The sequence below is a fragment of the Schistocerca nitens genome, chromosome 1 (assembly GCF_023898315.1).
Source record: "Schistocerca nitens isolate TAMUIC-IGC-003100 chromosome 1, iqSchNite1.1, whole genome shotgun sequence".
Taxonomy (NCBI): domain Eukaryota; kingdom Metazoa; phylum Arthropoda; class Insecta; order Orthoptera; family Acrididae; genus Schistocerca; species Schistocerca nitens.
In genome coordinates this window covers 894613321-894631322 of record NC_064614.1, presented here as the reverse complement: position 1 = coordinate 894631322, position 18002 = coordinate 894613321, and the positions used below count along the sequence as shown (strand labels likewise).

The 18002-nt window shown below is 40.2% G+C and overlaps 1 protein-coding gene across 1 annotated transcript in view; it reads right to left on the bottom strand.

Moving 5' to 3' along the window:
- The window catches only part of LOC126192144 (telomerase-binding protein EST1A), a 340857-nt gene that overhangs the window by 222450 nt on the left and 100405 nt on the right, over positions 1 to 18002 (bottom strand). The window contains exon 5 of the mRNA XM_049932583.1: positions 15493 to 16434. Within this exon, the coding sequence (XP_049788540.1) occupies positions 15493 to 16434 (942 nt within the window). The remainder of the gene's footprint in view (positions 1 to 15492; positions 16435 to 18002) is intronic.

The following is an 18002-nucleotide window of genomic DNA, read 5'->3' as shown; positions in this document are numbered from 1 at the left end:
TGGAATTCGAGAGTAGGAAAAGGGAGAGAACGAAACATAGTAGGTGGATATGGATTGGGGGTAAGAAATGAAAGAGGAAGCCACCTGGTAGAATTTTGCACAGAGCATAACTTAATCATAGCTAACACTTGGTTCAAGAATCATAAAAGAAGGTTGTTTACATGGAAGAATCCTGGAGATACTACAAGGTATCAGATAGATTATATAATGGTAAGACAGAGATTTAGGAACCAGGTTTTAAATTGTAAGACATTTCCAGGGGCAGATGTGGACTCTGACCACAATCTATTGGCTATGAACTGTAGAGTAAAACTGAAGAAACTGCAAAAAATGTGGGAATTTAAGGAGATGGGACCTGGATAAACTGACTAAACCAGAGGTTGTACGGAGTTTCAGGAAGAGCATAAGGGAACAATTGACAGGAATGGAGGAAAGAAATGCAGTAGAAGAAGAATGGGTAGCTTTGAGGGATGAAGTAGTGAAGGAAGCAGAGGATCAAGTAGGTAAAAAGACGAGGGCTAGTAGAAATCCTTGAGTAACAGAAGAAATATTGAATTTAATTGATGAAAGGAGCAGGCAAAAGGGAATACAAACGTCTGAAAAATGAGATCGACAGTAAGTGCAAAATGGCTAAGCAGGCATGGCTAGAGGACAAATGTAAGGATGTAGAGGCTTATCTCATTAGGGGTAAGATAGATAGTGCCTACAGGAAAATTAAAGAGACCTTTGGAGAAAAGAGAGCCACTTGTATGAATATCAAGAGCGCAGATGGAAACCCAGTTCTAAGCAAAGAAGGGAAAGCAGAAAGGTGGAAGGAGAATATAGATGGTCTATATAAGGGTGATGTACTTGAGGACAATATTATGGAAATGGAAGAGGATGTAGATGAAGATGAAATGGGAGATACGATACTGCGTGAAGAGTTTGACAGTGCACTGAAAGACCTGAGTCGAAACAAGGCCCCGGGAGTAGACAACATTCCATTGGAACTACTGACAGCCTTGTGAGAGCCAGTCCTGACGAAACTCTACCATCTGGTGAGCAAGATGTATGAGACAGGCGAAATACCCTCAGACTTCAAGAAGAATATAATAATTCCAATCCCAAAGGAAGCAGGTGTTGACAGATGTGAAAATTACCGAACTATCAGTTTAATAAGTCACAGCTGCAAAATACTAACACGAATTCTGTACAGACGAATGGAAAAACTGGTAGAAGCCGACCTGAGCAAAGATCAGTTTGGATTCTGTAGAAATGTTGGAACATGTGAGGCAATACTGACCCTACAACTTACCTTAGAAAATAGATTAAGGAAAGGCAAACCTACATTTCTAGCATTTGTGGGCTTAGAGCAAGCTTTTGACAATGTTGACTGGAATACTCTCTTTCAAATTCTAAAGGTGGCAGGGGTAAAATACAGGGAGTGAAAGGCTATTTACAATTTGTACAGAAACCAGATGGCAGTTATAAGAGTTGAGGGGCATGAAAGGGGAGCAGTGATTGGAAAGGGAGTAAGACAGGGTTGTAGTCTATCCCCGATGCTATTCAATCTGTATATTGAGCAAGCAATAAAGGAAACAAAAGAAAAACTGGAGTAGGAATTTTATCCATGGAGAAGAAATAAAAACTTTTAGGTTCATCGATGACATTGTAATTCTGTAAGAGACAGCGAAGGACCTGGAAGAGCAGTTGACCGGAATGGACTGTGTCTTGAAAGGAGGATATAAGATGAACATCAACAAAAGCAAAACGAGGATAATGGAATGTAGTCAAAATAAATTGGTTGATACTGCGGGAATTAGATTACGAAATGAGACACTTAAATATTACACGAGTTTTGCTATTTGGGGAGCAAAATAACTGATGATGGTCGAAGTAGAGAGGATATAAAATGTAGACTGGCAATGGCAAGGAAGGCGTTTCTGAAGAAGAGAAATTTGTTAACATAGAGTATAGATTTAGGTGTCAGGAAGCATTTTCTGAAGGAATCTGTATGGAGTGTAGCCATGTATGGAAGTGAAACATGGACGATAAATAGTTTAGACAAGAAGAGAATAGAAGCTTTCGAAATGTGGTGCTACAGAAGAATGCTGAAGATTAGATGGATAGATCACATAACTAATGAGGAGGTATTGAATAGAATTGGGGAGAAGAGGAGTTTTTGGCACAACTTGACAAGAAGAAGGGACCGGTCATTAGGACATGTTCTGAGGCATCAAGGGATCACAATTTTAGCATTGGAGGGCAGCGTGGAAGGGAAAAATCGTAGAGGGAGACCAAAAGATGAATACACTAAGCAGATTCAGAAGGATGTCGGTTGCAGTAAGTACTGGGAGATGAAGCTTGCACAGGATAGAGTAGCAGGGAGAGCTGCATCAAACCAGTCTCAGGACTGAAGACAACAACAACAACAACATCAAGAAAACAATAAAATATATGCACAAGCCATCTCTTGCTCCTCGGGAGTATTTCGTTCTCCCCATAATACTGTTGACCACATCCACCCCACCACATGCCAATTATATTCACCAAAAATCAATGGCCTGTTATTGGATATAAAACATTCAGTACTTCTTAGCCTTTTACCTTAGAGGGAACAGCTTCAATAACTAACAAGGAACCTTCTTCATGTTTTATGCCATTAGGCCATAAAACACTCATAGTCATTAAGAGATTTGCTGATGGTTGGTGGTTACATTTAGGTAGGTCTTCACATATCAACAGAAAGAATTTGCTCATGTATCTTAAAATAGTCATCCCATTACTACCACCTCATCAATGCACCACCCTTCGTTCACCATAGTCTCATCGATTGCGACCCACATAGAACCATCCTGAATTACATCTCGAACTGACTCCAAACAATCCTCCTAAACGCTGCTGACATAGTTTTTTTTCTAAGTGTATCAACAATGTAAGGAAAATATAGATACTTACCATAAAGCAGGCATGTCAAGGCGCAGGCATGTCAAGGCGCAGGCATGTCAAGGCGCAGGCATGTCAAGGCGCAGGCATGTCAAGGCGCAGGCACGCACAGTTAAAAGACACTCTCATATAGCTTTCGGCCACAGCCTTTATCAGTAAAACACACACACACACACACACACACACACACACACACACACACACACACACACACACAGAAGTGAGCACACCTAATGCACATACGACTGCCAACTACAGCATCTCAGGCCGGAACGCAACATCACATGGGATGCAAGCAGCAATCTGAAGGGGGTGGGGAAGAGGAGGTGATAGTAGTGTATGGGTGGGGAGAGAGCCAAATGCTGTCTTGTCGAGTGTGCAGGGACTAGACTGCCAACAGGTGCAGTGTCAGGAGGTTGTGGGGTAAGGAGGTGGGGAAAGAAAGGAACAAAAAAAGGAGAAGAATGGGAAATACAGGCAGATGTGTTGGCAGAGATCTGCAAATAAACAGGGTGTACTGGTGGACAGCTGGTTGTAGTCATACCAATATAAAAAGCTGTGCAGGGATTGCAGCAGAGCTGGTAAATAACATTGGTGCTTTTCCAGGTGCCCCAGCCCCTTATTGGGCAAGTTAAGCGTGTGACTGGACTGGAATAGGAAGTGCTGGGTGAGTGGATTGGGCAGGTTTTGCAACTTGGTCTACCACAGGGATATGATCCTTCGGGCAAGAGCTTGGGATTGTGAGTGGCATTAGGATCAACTAGGCTGTTATGTAGGTTGGGTGGGCGATGGAACACTACTTTAGGAGGGGTGGGAAGTGTATCGGGTAGGATGTCTCTCATTTCAGTGCATGATGATAGGTAATTGAAGTCCTGGCAAAGGATGTGGTTCGGTTGTCCCAGTCTGCAATGGCACTGGGTGACAAAAGGGACACTCCTTTGTGGCTGGTTCTTGAGGGTGATGGGAGGACTGAGGGTGTGAGGGGAAATAGCACGGGAGATCTGTTTGTGGACTAGTTCTGGGGGATAGTGCCTATCTGTAAAGGCCTTGGTGAGGACCTCAGCATTCTGGGCAAGGGAGTTTTTGTAACTGCAAATACACCATCCCCAGGTAACCAGGCTATATGGAGGGATTTTTTGGTGTCAAAGGGATGACAGTTGTCAAAGGGATGACAGTTGTCAAAATGCAGGTACTGTTGGTGAGTTTAATGAGGACAGAGGTATGGATGGAACCATCAGAGAAGTGGAGGTCAACATTTAGGAAGGTGGCACACTGGGGTTAGGAGGACCATGTTAGGCAGTTGGGAGACAAGGGGGTTGAGATTGTGGAGGAGCCAAGATAGGGCGTCTTGGCCCCGAAAGGTTGGCATAGGAGGGCACCATGCAGGTACCCATGGCTATGATACGGATTTGTTTATTTATCTTTCCTTAGTGTGCAATAGCAATAAGACTATGGGCATGAGTGATGTTGGTGTACAGGGAGGTGGTGTCTGATGAGTAGGGATCGTGAAGGTAAAAGTGTTGGGATGATGGAGACTCAGTGAAGGAAGCTCTCGGTGTCTTTGATGTGGGAGGCTAGATTGTGGGCAATTGGTTGGAGGTGTTGGTCAATGGGGTCTACTCATCACTGTCGACATCACCTCACTACACACCAACATCCCTCATACCTATGGTCTTACTGCTACTGAACACTACCTTTACCAATGTCCTTCAGACTCCAAACCCAGTACTTCGTTCCTCTTTCATCTTACTAACTTTAGTCTAACCCACAACAAGTTCTCCTTTTTATGTGCCACCTAGAGAAGACCTTCCTAGGTTCCCAAAACATCAAACTCGTAGTGTGGTTCAGGTTCATTGATGATATCTTCATGATCTGGATCAGCACCAAGACATCCTACATTCATTCCTTTACAACGTCAACACCTTCTCTCCTTCCGCTGCACATGATCCTCCTCAAACCAGTGTGCCACCTTCCTAAATGTTGATCTCCTTCTCTCTGATGGCTTCATCCACACCTCTGTCCATATTGAATCCAACAACAGCATCTGAATTCTGACAGCTGTCATCCCTTTCACATAAAAAAATCTCCCCCCCCCCCCAAAAAAAATAGCCTGGCTAATTGGAAAAAGTCTATCTCCCTTTCTCGGTATGCTGAGGATCTCACCGAGACCTTCACAGACAGGTACGAACCCCAGACCTAGTCCGCAAAAAGATTTCGTGCTCAATTTCCCCCTCTTGCCCCAAATCCTCGCACAATCCCAAAAACCAGCCACAAAGGAGTGTCTCCATCACCCAGTACCACCCCGGACTAGAATAACTGAACCACATTCTTCATCAGGAGTTGATTACCTATCATCCCCCCCTATAATGAGGGACATCCAACTGGAGATACTTCTCACCCCTCCTAAAGTGGTGTTCCATCGTCTACCCAACCTCCACAACATCCTAGTCCATCTCTGTCACCCTCAATCCCAACCCCTTGCCACAAGGACCTGGAAGACCCAGGTGGAAATCCTGTCCAATCCACCCACCCAGCACCTCCTATTCCAGTCCTGTTGCAGGTTTTTCCTACAAAATCAGGGGCCATGCCACTTGTGAAAGCAGCCATGTCATTTACCAACTCTGCTGCGATCACTGCACTGCTTTTTATATTAGTGTGAGTACCAACCAGCTGTCCATCAGGATGAATGGTCACCACCAAACTGTGCCCTTGAGTAAAATAGACCATCCTGTTGCACAACAAGCAGCTCAACATCACACACTTGATTTCAATGGCTACTTCTCTACCTGAGCTGTCTGGATCCTTCTCAACTGCAGAGATGGGAGTTATGGTTATGACACGTTCTCCACTCCTGTAATCATCCTGCCCTCAACCTACGGTAACATATTGTCCCCATACTCTCCGCGAAACAGTTCCCACCCCCTCTGTCCTATCATCTCCTCCCCATTCTCATCTTCCACCCTGTTTGTTTGCAGCCCTCTGCCAATACATCCACCCATCTTTTCCCACTCCTCTCCTTTTTTGTTCCTGTTATTCCCACCTCCCTGCCCCACAACCTCCTGATTCTGCACCTATTCGCAGTCTAGCCCTGCACAGTCCACCAGCCAAGCACTCGTCTCTCTCCCCGCATGTATACTACCATCCCTTCTCCTTCCCCTTCCCCACCCCTCCATATTGCTGCTTGCATCCCATATGATGTTGCATTCTGGTACGAGATGTTGGCGGTTGCGCACGTGCACATGTGTGTGTGTGTGTGTGTGTGTGTGTGTGTGTGTGTCTGATGAAGGCTGAGGTCAAAAGCTATATGTAAGTGTTGTTTCAATTGTGCCTGTCTGCAACTTGACGTGTGTTCTTCACGGTAAATAGCTATCTGTGTTTTCTTACGTTGTTGATACACTTAGAAAAATAATAAGTCAGCAGCGTTTATAAGGCTTGTTTGGTGTCAATTCGAGACTTAATTCAGGATGATCCTACATAGGTTGCAATCGATGAGACTACAGGCACCCAAGGGCGGTGCATTGGTAATGTACTAATTGGACGACTATTTGAAGATAAATCGAGCAAATCCTGTCTGTTGGTATGTGAAGAACTTCCTAAATGTAACCATCAAACATCAGCAAAGCTCTTTAATGATGCTAAGAGTGTTTTATGGTCTAATGGCATAAAACACAAATAAATTTTCTTGTTAGTTACCAATGCTGCTCCTTATATGGTAAAAACTGCAGATGTACTGAATGTTTTATGTCCTAAAATGATCATGTAATGTGCTTGGCACACACAATAAATAGATTAGCTGAATGCATAAAGATCAATTACAAAAATGTATATTTTAATATCAAACGTGAGAGTAATAGTTTTGAAAGCTCCCAGATCTCAAAGTATCCCGATATTATTTTGCCACCAGAACCAGCGCTGACACTTCGGGGTACATGGCTAGAAGCAACTGAATACTATGTTGAGCATTTCAGTTACATTAAAAGAATCAAAAATGATACTTCACAGAGTGATTCAGTGTACATCAAAAGCAATAACTGTTTTTTTTTATTGTGTCAGATTAAGGCACTGGAAAATGTTTCAACTTGACTGAAAGCCATGTAAAGATTATTGAAGGCATAAAAACGAAAATTAGCGAAGCAGGAGGACCCGTTGCTGAGATTTAAACCAAAAATTGAACTACGTATTTGAGGAAAAATAAAGATTTTAAACTGCCGACAAAAATTAACCATATGCTGTGCAAAAGAATGACAAACTTGATGTCCCAAACTCACTTCCAAAACTGTGCAAATTTAAGTTTGCTCCAATCGCACCCTGTGATGTAGAGAGATCTTTCAGTCAGTAAAAAGCACTGTTCCATTCAAACGGAAATAGTTTCAATTTTGAAAAATTTAAAAAAAAATGTATTGCAATAATATAAATAAAGCCAGAGAGACTAAAGAAGCATAAAACTGATTGTTTTTGGTGTAATGAAGTGTAGTTTATTTGAAAATAGCCGCTTTTGGCTTGAAATATAAAATATGGAGGCAAAAACAGTTTGTGGTCATTTTTGTGTGTGTGTGTGTGTGTGTGTGTGTGTGTGTGTGTGTGTGTGTACGTGTGCGTGTGTTTTCGACAAAGGCCTTGTAGATCAAAAGCCCATTTTGTGAAAGTCTTTTTATTGTGCCTATCTGCGACTCAGCATCTCTGCTATATGGTGATTAGTAACTATACTTTTCATAATATTGTTACATTCCATCTTGGATTTTCCATGGTTTGATATTTTTAAGCCCATATGATATGTACATATTTTGTCATTTTAATACTTATTTATCCTGACTACAGATAAGTGATTGTGCGACTTTGAGGACCCATCTTTAACCAGCAGTAATCGTAATTTTATGGACCGATTCAGTCACGAATTTGTAACATGACACACAGTGCTATTGTGCTATTCGCACAATAGTCTTAGTTCATCTCTATTAAAGCATATGTTCATGCAAATTTGATGAAAACATTTTGAGTGCCAAATTTTGGATGGTTGCGGTGGCCGAAAGCTCAACTTCATATCTTTTAATTTTTATCTTGCTATATCTAGAAAAAGTATTCTTTAATCTCCAGAAGCTATACAGTTAAATTTTTGACTCATGGCTAAAAAACATTGCTGAGTTATTACTTCTCATACACAGAGTAAATGCACTACAATGATAATAAGCAAACAGAAAATAAAATCAGTAAAAACTGATCATATGTCAAAAATATAAGTGTAGTTACATGCAAATCGACTTTCAAGCAATAATCAGCAATAAAACAAATGAAAATCCACATCTACTATCAATTTTTTGTAAATTCATCCCTGAAGAAATTGCACACAACACAAAAATTGTTAAATATGTTGCTAAACACTGTTTTAATCTTGCTATGTTTACAAAGAGTATGGTTTAAGCTTCAGAATCTATACAGTTAAATTTTAGACCCACGTCTACTTATGGATGAAATGACTCCCAGAAGGTTTTGTAAATTCATTACTGAAAATTTATCCAAGCACGTCTGACGTTACCTGAACGACACCGTTCCAGGACGGAATTTTATCGCCAGTAGCCTCCCAGGTCTCCAGACCTCACACCTTGTTACTTACCTGTGGAGTTACCTGAAAGACTACATTTTTATCCCCCTATGAATGACACTGTTCAAAGCCTGTGATACTGCATTGTCAAAGTTGTGAATTTGATGATGAGAAACCAGCTGCTTTGTGTGTGGCAGGAAATGAGCCACCGTTTTTATATTTCTTGTGTAACACACGGTTCTCACATTGAATGCATGAAAATTTGAATTTTTCTGTTCCTCGGAAAGTTGGAATTGTGTTTCTATCTTTTGTAGTTTGGAAGCAATAAATGTTTGGAATCTGTTCTTTTTTTTTAATAGTCCTGTACTTTCTATGAACTGTCAATTCCCCTCTGGTGTTGATCTTATGACTAGCTTGCTCTTAGAAAGTTCTGTGACCAAACAAATTTATGTTTTGTGAAATAAATAAAGAAGCGCATGACATTTGGTTTTTGGTGATCGAGATGGCGCTGATTTGGTTTTTGGTGATTGCGATGACGCTGATATCAAAGTTTTATTAAGGTAAAAGTCAGCTTAAGCCATTGAATGAAAAGTCTGACAAAGAGCTTTTAAAACTCATATCTAGACTGGACTTTACAAAAGGTACCCAAATTCTTTCATACCATTATGTCCTGCTGATGAAAAAATTTTTATTTCTACAAAATAGCTGCTGTAATCCAATTGGAAAACACAAAGTAGACATTTCTATGGTGCGAAGTAGGAACTGTTGACTAATAAAGTTTTCAAGCCTAGCCAGAAGCTTTGTCCCAGTTGAACACAAGAATTTCCCCATAAGGAACTACAGTCTCAAAATGAGCACTATTCCAGGTCTAATGATTATCACAGACATTTTAATTAATGAACTAAAAATTGAAGTGTGTCACTTGAGTCAGCCCAACAAAGTTCAAATTTTGATACTGGTTAATAGTAGCTGGAGTATAGAACAGAAAACCAAAGAATTTAGTGTTTGTGCAAGAATGGTCAAGCAAGCAAGGAAGCTAGAGGTGGAGGCTGGCATCTTGGCAGTACCTGCACAATGTTAGGGAAAAAGTTTCGATAAGATCAAATATCAAGTCCTCAAGTTCTTTGTAAATGATGAATATTCTCGGCTCTGCCAGGAAAAAAATGATTACATAGCAGTATGGTTGGGCGGGGAAAAAAATCATTAAGTAGAAATTATTATTACTACTACTACTACGTAACTTGATAGAATGCACACAGTCTTTCTATACAATACAGCAGTGAATTGGGCTTCTCAAAATTTTGTAATCTCAAGCCAAAGTGTAATACTTATCTGGTAGAGGTTTCCAAAGAAAGTGATCCAGAATAAATGATAGATTACAAACTTTGACTCATATTGACAGGGACATACTAGAGTCATGTGGTGCAACTGTGGCAGAGTTTATAGAGGAACTGGTTCTACAAATTAATGATCTGACAAGGCACCATTTCATTTGAAAACACCAAAGTTCACATCCAAGGCACTTGAAAGAAAACCTTGCAGATGGTGAAGTGTTCATTTTGAGGGATCTTGCTGGGAACTATTCATGTCTCATTCAAGATACTGTACAAGGGTTTCATTGGGAGAAGAGCCAAGCCACATTACACCCCTTTGTGGTTTACTTTAAACTAAGCCAAACTCTGCCCGAACAAGCCATGTAAGCCCAACGGTACCAACAGGCTGCTGCGCCATCCTCAACCCACCGCCTTCACTGGATACATATATGGAGGGGCATGTGGTCAGCAAACCACTCTTCAAGGTGTACGTCACTTTACGAGACCACAGCTGCTACTGCTCAATCAAATACTTCTTCAGTTTGCCTCACAAGGGCTGAGTGCACCCTGCTTGCCAATGGCGCTCAGAACACCGGATGGTCACCCATCCAAATGCTAACCTGACGGGAACCAGTGTCACCACTGTGGCAAGGACGTTCGCTTGTAGTTTATTTTTGTGGTCAAGAGCTAATGAATATCAGTGTCTGTATTATTAGTGACTGCCTACATCATTTTGAAAACAGTGCAGTTTATGCATTCATAATGAGGCTGATTAAATATTTGAGAAAAACAATAGTAGAGATGGATCTGCTGTCCCAATGAAAGAATTTCAAGAATATTAATTTATGTCTGCATGAAAAGCAATCTGTTATCTCTGCTGAATGCAATTTCTTTATAATCGGCCAAGGATTCTCCTTGTGACAGAATTGGAGGAACAGCTAGGAGACTGGCAGTTCATGTTAATTTGCTGAGGTCTTTAGATGACCAAATATTGACACCTCTTGACCTGTTTAAGTTCTGCAATGACGCCATTTCAGGAATCAATTTTTGTTACACATAAAGAAAGTGAACAAATTTAGCTTTATCAGAAAAGGACGTTTGCCCACTGCCACAGACTTGTTGGAACAAGAGAAAAGTTGATGCCCACCAATTTAAACAAGAAGAGTGCAAGCAGAGTTTCCAATGACACTGCAGCATTCACAGTTAAAGCATTTAAAGCAGATTAAGAAACTTCAGCTGTTTCAACTATATTATAACCTGGGCAGTATTTTGCTTGTATGTATGACAATACTTGGTGGGTGGGACATGTATGTGAAGTTTCATTAGGACAAAAAGATATGTTAGTCAGCTTTGCACATCTCCATGTTGGTCCTGCTCATTCCTTCCACAGGCCACCTACTAAAGGTACTTGCTGGATTCCAGAGCAACACATATCTAAAACCACAAAAGCACCCTCAACAACATCAGGATGGCCATAAGTTTACTTAGAAACTAAGCAAGACAGAGTCTGAAGCGGAAATAATTATTCCAGTTTTACAGTGTGCTTCAAATTCTAAATTTCTGGATTTTCATTTGTTTATCATTGCTTATTGCTTGAAAGTGATTTGTACATAACTAAGCTTGTATTTTTATTGACATAAAAGCAGTTTTTTTTTTTTTTACTCAGCAACTTTAAGCATATACACCACGTATGAAAAGTAGTAACTTTGAGCAACGTTTTTCAGTCGTATGTAGATGTGGACCAAAAACTGAATAATGTAACTACTGGAGCTTAAAGTATACTCTTTCTAGATATAGAAAGAAAAAAAAATAGAGCTTTCAAACCCCGTTCATCAAATTTGCAAGTGCATATTTTGACAGAGGGCAGAGGCTATTGTACAAAAAGCGATAGACAGCATGGTTGTGTATAGTATTACCAATTCTTGGCTGAATCCATCCATAAAACTATGATTTATGGCTTGTTAAAGACGGGCTCTCAAAGCCGTTGATGAATCTGCTGCCATTTTTGATGTAGTACTGTTTTTACAAGGACCCAATCAGTAATATATTCTTAGACAGCATGATAATTTGTTCAAGTATATGAAAGCAGGGACTTGTATAATGGGCAGTCAAATGAAAATGAAACAGACAGAAAAAGAGTAAGCAAAAAAAAAAAAAAAATGCCCGACCACTTGTTGCCAAGGTTGTCCCAGGCATGCTGCAGAAGTTTTGCTGGGAAGCCCTTACACATCCTTCATACAGTCCCGACCTTTCTCCATGTGATTTCCTTATTTTTGGAGCCCCGAAAAAAGACATTCATGGCCATTGATTTTTCTTGAGATGCAGAGGTGCACACTTGGGTAAAGTCATGGTTCCGTAGGCAACTACAACTATTTTTTCATGAAGACTTTGACTGGGTTGCCTCCTAGTGGGATAAATGGAGTAACAGTTATGGTGAGTATTCACTTTTTCCCCATCTCACTCATTTTCTTTTAACTGCCAGTTATAAGTTTAAAGTAAGCTACATTTCATAAAAGTTATCCAAAGTGTTCTAAAGTAACACTTATAGGTGATTCCAACTTATGACCCCTATCTACAAGTCTAGAAATGGAACCTAAGGACATATCAAGCTGAAACGTTTCATCTATCCATCAAACCCACTTAAAAAATTTCACTGGATTCAGACATGGTCAATCTGAGCAGGGACCTTCTTCAAAACTGATCCACTTGACATAGAATTACACTGGAAGATCACGATGATAAGGAAAGCTTTCCATACTCTTAATTCTATTCTTCATATTTTCACTAAAGTCGTTAAGGAACATCCCTCCATCCTTTCAGCATAACTTATTGACGGAAGTTGTCATTTCATTTGGTTGACGGTGGCAACAATTGACTGAACCAAGAACAAATGGCTCGGAACAGCAAAAAATACTTGCATGGTTACAGCGAAACCTGCTGCATGTGAATATTCTTCCTCTTCAGTTGTTCCTTCACAATAGCATCACGCAGCTCACTTACATCTATCTGGCATGTGGAAGTCAGAATGTTAGTGACCACTGTGGAGACTTTTCATACTTCTTTGGGAAATATTTTGCAGTAACTGAGGTTATGCTACAGTCACTATTTGGAATACAGTTCAAAGCAGCCAGTTGAAGTCAGAATTCCATGCAACAAATATGTGAACAACTTATGAAATGTTTATTTTCATTAATTTCTTTCTCTCCAAGGACAAAGCTGATGTCTGCCCAAAAAGCTGGTATCTGCACAAAAACCCTCATTTTTCAGACTGGTTTAATGTGGCTCACCATGAATTCCTCTCTTAGGCCAACATCATCTCAGAGTAACACATCCACCTAACATTCTCAATTATTTGTTGGATATATTCCCAATTTAATGTTCTTTTTTTACCATCTAGTACCATAAAAGTTATTCCTTGATGCCTTTACATATAACCTATCATCCTGTCCCTTCTCCTTGTCAATCTTTTCCAGGTTTTTTCTCCTTGCCAATTCTGTGGAGAACCACCTCATTTCTTGTCAGACCACCTAATTTTCAATGTCCTTATATAGTACATCTCAAATTCTTTGATACTCATCCAGTTTTCCACAATCCCTGTTGCACTTTCATAGAATGGTGTGATCAAAACATACATTCTCAGATTTTTTCCTCAAATTAAGACCTATGTTTAACGCTTGGACATTTTCACAGATAAGGAATGCCCTCTTTTCCTATGCTACCCTGCAATTCATGTTGTCCTTGCTTTGTCCATTGTACAGTATTTTTCTTTCACGGTAATTCCTTCACTGTGTGTACTTTGCAGTTGCCAGTTTTGATCCTAAGTTCCTCATAAATCCCTTGTCTCCTAGTCCCCATCACTTCTGTCTCTCTCTGATTTACTCTCAAGCCATATTCTGTGCTCAGTAGAGTGTTCATTCTGTATATCCTGTAACTCATGCTCACTTTCACTAAGGACAGCAATGTTACCAGAGAATCTTATTATTGATATTCTTTCATTCCGAATTTTAATCCCAATTCCGTATCTATATTTTATTTCCATCACTGCTGCTTCGATGTAAATATCGAACAAGAAACTTAAAACAGTACCACAGCCAGTACTACTACTTAAAAGCAGCACAGGGAATATAACATAAACGTAATTTGCCAATGATTGTCCACTGGTTTCTCATACTGGTTAAGCAAACTAATGTAAATGCACAGACATAAAAAAATCTACTCACCAAGCAGTGGTAGGAGAATACACACACAAAAAGATTTAACTTTTATGAGCTTTTGGAGCAAGTGACTTCTTCTTCTTCTTCTTCTTCTTCTTCTTCTTCTGACAGGTGAGTTGAAGGGGAACAAAGAGGGGTGAAGGAAAGGGACTGGAGAGATTTGGGGAAGGGGGTACAGTAAAGAAAAGTCACCCAGAACCTCTTGTAAAGGGGGGTCTTACTGAACATTTTGGAAAGATTTTTAATGTGCGGTAACACGTACACTGAGTATTTTGGTGTTACGAAAGTATAAATATGAATTCACCAAATTCAGCGTGATAATTTTCAAACACAGAACAACAAACTATAAGAAACGTGATGTCCCTGCTATGATGCGAAAAGAGAAATTGTAGAAGTGCTCTGAGAGGCCTGGCAATCAACCATAAATTCAGGAAAATATGGCATAATAATGAGTGTTTTTGCTTTGCAAAATACGACTGCTAGATGATATTTTTCATCAAATAAAGCTGTATAATACTAGTCTTCAAAAATTTTTATTTTTTCCCAAGAGTGTGGTTAGGCATTATCCTAAGATCACAGCTTAAATTGCAGCAGCTTAATATTTCTGCCAAGCACTACTGTTAATTTCTCTACTGTGCACTGAACATTTTGTGGGTTACTTGGCTGAATACATGTTCTGTTGAGTACTTTGACTTTTCCATAGAAAAGCTGATTACTGTGAAAATGCTCAAGAACTAAGAATAATTAGACTTTTTGTTATTGTTATTGCATAATTTATAATCTACAAAAATAACTAAATTATTAAAACTACTAAAATAAAAATGAAAAACTGACCTTGAAGATTCATCTTTTGTAGCATGTGTTACCCTTTAAGAAATATCAAACATAAGTACGTCAGTAAATTTTTAAATGATGGCTTTTTTTTTTAAGTGGCTTTTTCTGAAAGGGTTAAGTTTTGAAAGAATCAGATGCTCCACGATTTAAGAAATTCATTGCACATTCTCACATGTAACATAATTTGTCTCGTGAAAAAGAAGGTAAGGCTTCTCAAACCATCATTCGCAACATTTTCCTGTGACCTGTTAGAAATGTACACTGTTGTGACTTCACACTCATCGAAAGCACTTTGCTGTTATGAGGTATTGCTGTCAGCAGATACTCATGCGTGCAATGTGTTTAATTGTTGTAAATGGCCCATTTTCTTTGCAACTCAAGTTTTATTTTGGCATTATTTTATCGTTTATGTTCTACTGTTGCATCAGTTCTTACCAGCCAAAATTAAAGATATTTAACTGGAAACTAAAATAATGAAAAATTCCCAGTATCTTAAAAAATTCCCAGGGTTTACTGGATGAAAAAATTGCTGGGTTTTTCCCGATTGTTTCGGGGTCTATACCCCCTGAATTATATGTAAAATGAAAGCATACTCTTTCAAATTATACACAAATAAATTAATGAAGCAAGAATTCTACTAGAAATAAATACTGAAAAGATTACACACCTTGCAGAACGAGTATTTGTACGTGGCACGATAATGGGCTTCCCAGGGTTGCTTGGATCAAAGAGTTGCCTGTGCTGTGGGACAACATAGGTTCCAACTGTTTGTTGCTGCACTGTAGACTGCTGCTGATGGTGAACCAGGCCTGCTGGCTGGGTCTGTTCTCCTGGTGGCAGTATCAATATGCCAGCCACATTTGGATGTGAAGGTGGTGGAACTGCTGCCGACGATCCTGAAGGTGCTCCTTTTGATTCGGCTGCAGCAGCCCTCCTCTCTCTGCTCACTCCACGACCACCTCGACGACGGCCTCTGCGTTCTCCACTTCGATTACGTTTCCTTTCACCACTACCACCTCTATTCCTGCCACTACCACCACCTCCTTTCCTGTCACTACTATGTCCTCGATTTCTGTTACGGTCTGCACTAGTACCTCTGCTGTTCCTGGCCTTTTCTGGACTTAGGCCACGATTCCTATTCCGCTCTGGACTGATTATTCTTCCCCTGCCAGGACTCATTCCCCTGTTTCTTGTCCTATCTGGGCTCAGACATCTGCTTTTTCCTCGTTCTGTGCTCGGTCCTCTGTTCTTGTTTCTCTCATGACTCAGGCCTCGATGACGGTTTCTGTCTCTGTCTCCACCACCTTTCCTATCACGACTCGATCCTCTGTTTCTGTTACGCTCCCAGCTAGGGCCCCTATTTCTTCCCATGTCCCCACCCTTCCTTTCAGGACTTAGACCTCTATTTCTGCCTCTTTCACTACTGAGACCTCTGTTTCTGTTTCTCTCATTACTGTGACCTCTTCCTCTGTTTCTGTCTCCGCTAGGAACTCTATTTCTAGTCCGTTCATTACTGGAACCTCTTACTCTATTTCTTTCACTAGCTGTGGTGAAGGTATTTTTGTCATCCAAACCATCATGGTTGTATAATCTGTCTCTGCTTACACTCCTGAAAATGAAAATTAAGCCAGGCTTGAAAAAGCAGCTTTACAATACAATATAATTAGCATTCTTTAACTAAAAACAGAGATAAACGAGTCATAATTTTATCCCTATAATACACAACCTCTTGATCACTGTTCATTATGCAACACCACACACAATGACGTTTAATAAGAGACAAACTGAAACAAAAATGGGAATACAAAAATAATAAATAAAGAGCATGGTGACAGCTGTTGAAGGAAAATCATTAATCTTAAGTGCAAAAGGAAACAGATGACCTGTGTCTTGAGTAACCCTTGCTCAACAAAGGTGCTCTGGGAAAAATCATTAGTTAAAAAGTAGTTGAAGGTGCATGATAACCCACATAATACAGCACTCTCTCAGCAATAACAGGAGTTTCTGTGGCATAAAATGTACTCAGCTGTCTAATAAGAATAACAAAATGACCACGTAACTGACCGAAAATACCAGTTTCTTTCCAACCAGACACTGATAAAAGCTCTCTGTTCTCATAAAAGAAAATTAACATAGTCATTCCTCTCAATCCAAATAAACATGTTTTTGCTTGTGAAGAGTCATTTTCACTTTCCAGCACAAAAAGATTCCTCACAGCCAGAGGCTAGTTGCCACAGATTTAAATCCTTTTACTGATTTGGCCCACTCTTTCCCAAAAGTTTAAGTTAGTTAATCCTTTGCAGTTATTGCTCTCATACCTGAAAAACACTGCCTGATAAAAATTGTGAAGACCCAGAAGTCATGCCAATGTAATTATGTACACACACGTTAATGATTACAGTCGCAAATCTCTAAATCTCTAACAGGTAGAATGGCCACCAGGAGGCAGTACTTTTGTTTGTTTTTAGTATTGTTACTAGGCCTGGTAGGGTATATAAAACGGGTTTGAACAGTATCAGACACTGAATGATCACTGTGAAGGACATGGAGATGCCACATACTCATGTGAGGCAACATTATCAGCACCGGTCAAAGAGTTTGAAAGGGACCTAATTTTGAGTCTCCAATTGGCCGACTGGCCAAATCATACAATATCCACATTTTCTGAGCATTCAGGTTGTAACAGCCCAATGTTAAACCACATGGGACTGTGAGGGCAGGCATACTCAATGTCAAGTTCCCAGTCGATCACCTATGATCGCAGTATTGTGTATCAAGCAATTCATAACCACTTTAATTCTAAGCCTGCCATCCAAGAACAAGTAAAGGACTCCCATGGACTCCCTACATATTCTGTGTCACGTCACACCAATGGTGGGAAAGTAACAGCAGCAGCCAACCCATAGAATTACCATCCCGTGCACAGGCTCCCGTTAACAGAACAACACAAATGGCTGTGTTTGGAGTGGTGCTGTGACCAGGAGGCATGGACTGCTGATGAATAGCATTGCATTATGTTAAGTAATGGGTCATGGTTCTCAACCATCCTGGATGACTGTCGTCAGTGGCAACCTGGGAAAGGTTCCATTCTTCCAATGTTTCCAGTGTCCACTTATTTCTGCAAACTTTTCATGTCCTGTGATACCATGAATTTTGGTCCCTCTTCCCCTCTCCTTT